This window comes from Schistocerca gregaria, chromosome 5 (genome assembly GCF_023897955.1).
Source record: "Schistocerca gregaria isolate iqSchGreg1 chromosome 5, iqSchGreg1.2, whole genome shotgun sequence".
Taxonomy (NCBI): Eukaryota; Metazoa; Arthropoda; class Insecta; order Orthoptera; family Acrididae; genus Schistocerca; species Schistocerca gregaria.
This window is the reverse complement of record NC_064924.1, coordinates 496,131,331-496,137,330: the sequence shown is the minus strand read 5'-3', so window position 1 is coordinate 496,137,330 and position 6,000 is coordinate 496,131,331. Positions and strand designations below refer to the sequence as shown.

The following is a 6,000-nucleotide window of genomic DNA, read 5'->3' as shown; positions in this document are numbered from 1 at the left end:
ACATTAATTTCACAAATGTCAAGGTTTCTTTTATGTGATGCTGCTCATATGCAAAACATAGCATCATATCAGTTAAGTATCTACCATGAATACAGTGCAACACTGATGTATCAGAATCCTCCAAATTTGTTCTATAGTTGAATTATAGCATATGCAAGCAATACCCAAGTCCACATATGGTCACTTCAGGTTGTTGAGGAAAATACAAAAACAACAATTACAAATTTTCAGTATATTTTGCAGTATTAAAAAGGCACCATGACATCACATATCCTCGAATGTTGTAATACAAAATTATTCATCAGATTTTTATGTATTTATACAGTGGACAGGTACAAAGAAGCATGGCATGATTATGAAAACAGAACAATTATTTGAAGTAAAATGGCTGTTCACTATTTTAATTATAATTTTTGATGAACAAATTGATACAGCTCTTTCTAGGACTCTTTTTGTTCCCTTACCACATGTATAATCTAAGAATCCATTCATTACAGAATAATAAAAAATTACACAAAATATTGACAAGTTTACATATTAAATTCACTTGAAATTTTAGACAACCATACACCAGATACATCATTCTGAACTAACTTAAAACGGCCACATCAAAAACATATATTGCTGACACAGCACGCACACACACACACACACACACACACACACACACACACACACACAAAGCATGCACATGCACTCAATTACATGCACACACACATGTACAAATGCACCACACATTTACTGTTATATCACTTCTTAAGTGTGCTTCATCTGAGCTAAATACTATGTTATTGCCAGCATATTGCTGCAATATGTCACCTAAGAGTTACAGCTTTTCCCACTTCCTACCCCTTAATGGTCAGTACCCGAAACTCAACAGCCATTCTAATGGTACCAGAATGCATTGGCAGAAACAGGAAGACATTTCATCTATCTTTTTTGACTCCATGCAGGTCAATAAGAAAGAAGCCCCAAGTAATGGAGTTTTCATTAGAAAGTGCAAAAATATGGTATTTTCTACTTATTAGTTTTTCCGTTAGTATCATGAAGGATATAAGGCTGTCATGTGTTGCCACTCTCTTGCTACTCGTGAATAGCACCAAAGTGATAAGTGGGTTTATTTCCATCACCACTGCTGATATACTGACTATTATGAACACCCCCCCCCCCCCCCTCATAATGTACATCCAAGAGACATTTCATGTAATTTAAGGAGTAAAGGCTACAACTCACTATATTGTGAGGAGCTGAGTCTCTCTCTCTCTATCTCTCTCTCTCTCTCTCTCTCTCTCTCTCTCTCTCTCTCTCTCTCTCACACACACACACACACTCAGTATTATATTCAGTGGGCATTTGAAGCAAATTTCATATTTTACCTGAGACAATTAGTGCACAACCTAGTGACAAAATCTGGAAGATTTGATTTCTCTTTGTTTTGCTTTGATACATTTCTGCTGATGAGAGTTATATTCCAAACCCAGCAGGGAGAACATGAGGAGGCACTTGTAATTCCTTCACACAAACTGTCTACATTCCATACGTTACTGGTGGTGTATGTTCTTGCACTAATTAGGGTTAAGAATTAAGTGAAGGAAAAGTGTAACAGCGGCAAAAACCCAGTTTTAGCAAAGTGATGATGAAATTATGATTATAGATAGATAGTTGATATTAGTATGCTTAAGTCATATACAGTTAATTTTGCATTAAACAATGCTGCTGCAGTGGATAAAGTTACCCAAATCATATCTCCTCCAGTCAGCTCACAAAAGTCAAACCTGGAGACTGAGCACAGCTGATGCAAGACTGCTATTTTGCCATGTGACATCCATACTGGCTCACGGATCACACCACTATAGCTCATCTTTGGTTAGTTCACTACACTCAAGTTATTTTATTCATTAGAGAGATAATGATTTTAATTTTTCTTTTGTTATTCCTTAAAACTGATAGGAGGCTGATGGATTGATCCATAGGAAACAAGTAAAATGGGTAACATTAAACTAGCAATCTATTAAATGAAGACCAGATTGTTCATATATACTACAACCTTGAGACAAGACCATTATTTTAGAAACAATAAGAAATAGGCATTTGGTTGTAAGGCAGTGCATTGTTTTTCCATTAACAATGTATTTTTTCTGCTTCTTTCTGCATCCACTTGTAAACTGTTCACATTTTACTCCCTTCTTCCCAACACTACCTATTTTAAGAAGTGTCTTCATTGACTATGATTTAGTTTTAAGTGTATAAAAACATTATGCTTCATTGAAACAAACTTGCAATGTTAATATGAAATGCTCTTGGAAAACATCTTGAATCAACATAAAATAAATTTCGAAATTTTGACAGTATCCCCACTGTCTTTGTGATGCTGACTATCAAAGAGATGATAGATCAATATATATAAATGAGGTAAAGATGGATCCTGTGATGAGAAACTATATCACTATTCATGTTGGTGCATTTTCCACACCACAACTCTTTTGATCGCGGTCTAATCATAGTGCCTAATCCTGTAGTCTCTCAGTGGCAACCATCTGTTTCCAAGCATAACTAACTGTCTATACAGTGTTGTAATTGTTAACATACAATTAAATTTCAGTGGCATCTTGATATCAGAGTCCCAATTCGTTTAAATGTTTGCTAGCCTATTCTGGTCAAAGAAGATTTTGCTTTTATTCAAAGAGCAGTGTTTTACCATTGCTGATTCTTTTAGATGTATCATACAAGATAAGCATAAAAAATCGTTTGAGTAGACAAAGATTCCAGACCATGTTTCAGATTACTTGGAGTTAGTTATCCAGGAGGACACAGGTATGGGAATGTATTTTATCAGTTTTAATAACTGTAGAGCTTATTTACTGATATGTGTGCAGAATTAGGCACCAGTTACAGAGAAACTTCACATGAGTATACAGACTATTTTACATTATTATGAGGCTAGTGATAATACAGTCAATCATAAAATTGGTGTAATATATGGCCACAAGAGGCATCATTACATCATGTACTTGTGTGGATCCCAGTCATCTCTTTGTTAGTCTTTGGCTTTTCTGCTTATCACATTGGAGGCTGTGCCAGAAAGCATCAATAATTCAATTATGTGACATAAATAGGTCACCAAAAATATGTTGTACTAGATATCTATCATGGGTGAATTGTTGAAAAATACAGAGCCACCAAAATTAGTATATAATTTCTCAAAAAACAGATGATTATCTTCTTATCTGCTCTATGCATTCCCACCTTTGGCTTAAGAAACTTCTTTATTTTACATGAAGAGACAAGATATAGTTGAAGACTCAATTATCTGAATAGGTATTCATATGAAAAAAAATTCTACAACTATGCTAGGGGTAATAATAACATTATCAACAACGAATAGAGTTTGACAAAACAATAACAACATTTTATGATAACACTCAACTGATACAACAAAAATATTAACAACTTTAAAGTATCTGTTATTTACAAAATTGCACATTCGGCCTTCATGGTAATTAAAAACACTGCCTTACGGAAAAGGCATTTGGCTTATAATTCAAATATTAACTGCCTCAACAATCATAAATTCATTTAACATAAAGAACACAAGGAAAAAATAAGTATAAACTGATTCGTTATATATTAGATAATGTTACAGTAATTACCTTTGATTAAATTTAGCCTACTAAGAAAGTAAGATATCACTTTGGCATCAGTATGTGAAACAGCATACTATTTACAAGTTGCAGAACACATTGAGAGAAACCTTTTCACCTGTGTATCAGTGTTTCAGCTACATTTATTTACATATTTATGGTTCCTTGGGGTTTAGTCAATGCAGTGATTGTTGAAACCATTCATCAAAACATAGATGAAATATAATTGTTATTATTAAAAGCTTTCTTTTGTTGCATTTTTCTTGTGTTTAATTCAACATTTGATTTTTGATGAGCAACTATTACTTTAATAAATATTCCTTTTTGATTATTTAATAGAAGAAATTTGTTTCAGAGAATAATTTTGAACAGAATTTACCAACACATTGTACTACAGTGATCTTATTCAATAATTTAGTTGCTTTCTGAGTTAACATTCTTGAAGTAAATGTAGTAACTACTTTGTTAGATGATTGACTGCTTAGATAGTTTCATGCCATGAAACAGGAATGAGAAACTACCTAAATTTTCTCGTTAAGTTGTTGCTCTGATGCTGCAGGAAAGATATTACAAAAGTAAAAAAGAAATACTTGAAATAATTTAGTACTTTCAGTACTTTATGATGATTCAGGTAGTGAGTAATCATATGAAAGTTCAACAAAAATTGGAAAAGTTTTAAAATCTATTGAATCTGATAAAACTGGTGGTGTAATGCAGTTAGATTCATAGAACTAATAACTAAATTTGCAACGCATAATGTACAAAACTAGTGACTTGTTGCTAGTGGCTAATACGTAACTTGCAATTTGTGAACAGAGAATAAAAGGAAGAAGATCATGCAGATAAGCAAAATAGACAATCTGTTGTAAAATATGCACTACTTTTACAGCTCTTCAGACATATTATTTCTCTTGTAAAATTTGCCTTTGAGCTACAAATCATGTCTAAAGTCCCTCTGAGTCTCTGTTCTAGCATTAAAAATAATGCACTATATTGGAATGTCAAAGTACAGTTTACAAAAAAAAATTGTTTGTAAGGTAACAGTACAACTTTCCCACTGATACCAGTATTCGAAAATGAGACTTGATACAAGTCTGTATTAATTACAATAGAACAAATATGAGATGACTGTTTCATGCCTACTTCTTCTGTCTTTGTGTGATGATATTTTTACCTGCTTAGCCTTTTCTTGTCAGAGTGTTCACTGTGGTGATTTTTGGGATAAAAGTATTGTCATTGTCTTTGATTCCTTGCAATGTATAAGAAAGTCTTTCGTAGTGCCAGCCATTGCAGTTTATGTGTGGGTTTAGGCTGAGGTTCTGTTCTGACCACCTCAAATGTAGCTGAAATACAACTAGTGACACTGTAGACTTTTTACCCAGATGATGTAAAATTTGGTGCGGGACACAGTTAAATACTGCCATGGACATGGGGAGCTCTGTGCACATGGAACCAGCTAGTAGGCAGGCAGCAGACCACACTGAAGTTCTGGGATATAACCACCAAGGTGGTTGCTAACCACTCCAGTATATGTGTACATGTACTCCCCATTTTTGCATTTTGAGGCAGGTACTACATGTTAACGTGTAGTGCAAAGCCTACAGATAATTACATTGTGAATATTGCCCAGAGGCTCTGGGCAACTTCTGTATTTCTGACACTAGCCAGCACAGCTCTTTGCTGACACTGATTAGAATCTGAAGTCTCACAGAGGGTTGAGTAGTATGAGAAATGTTTACCGCACACCTGAAATTCTCTCTCTCCACTGAGTTGCGCTTTTTAGCGGAGCCCTCCGCCGGCACTGCTGCGCCTGTTGTGGCGAAATCGGTCGCCACGGCCGCGTTGCGCCGGGGAATCCATGGCGCCGGCTGCCGACGGTAACGGACGAGCTCGGCCGAACATAAAGGAGTCGGTGGCAACGCTCTCCGCGCCCGACTCGCTGGCAACGTCACCACCGCCGCCGCCGCCGCCACCACCACCACCCCCGCCGCCGTCGACGTCGGCGACAGAAGCGCAGCGCTGGCGCGATCCAGCCCTGCCAACGGCGCTGCAGTGGGCAGGGCACTCGCTGGAGTCGGTGCTCAGGTAGCCCGAATCCTCGGGTCCGTGCAGCATCCGACGGCGCCTCCGGGGCACGTCCGCCGTCGACTTGCGCGAGCGCGCCGACTCCCGAGGGCCGCTAGAGCGACGCCTGGCGTCGCAGCTACCCCTGTGCCCGGCCGCCTCTCCGCGCTGTAGATAACAAAGCGCCCGTTTTGGTGAAGCTGTCCGCCTAGTAATAGCCTACATACACTCGAGACAAAACAGAACCTAATGCTAAGGCGAGCCAAACCAATAAACGACAAATTTCATTTTCTTG

The 6,000-nt window shown here is 37.4% G+C and overlaps 1 protein-coding gene across 2 annotated transcripts in view; it reads right to left on the bottom strand.

Annotated features, from left to right (window-relative positions):
- Positions 1-218: 218 nt before the first annotated feature.
- Positions 219-6,000, bottom strand: part of LOC126272687 (uncharacterized) — a 661,027-nt gene continuing 655,245 nt past the window's right edge. For both annotated transcript variants that reach the window (XM_049975704.1, XM_049975705.1), the window contains one exon: positions 219-5,873. In XM_049975704.1, the coding sequence (XP_049831661.1) occupies positions 5,421-5,873 (453 nt within the window). In that variant the 3' untranslated portion in view covers positions 219-5,420. The remainder of the gene's footprint in view (positions 5,874-6,000) is intronic.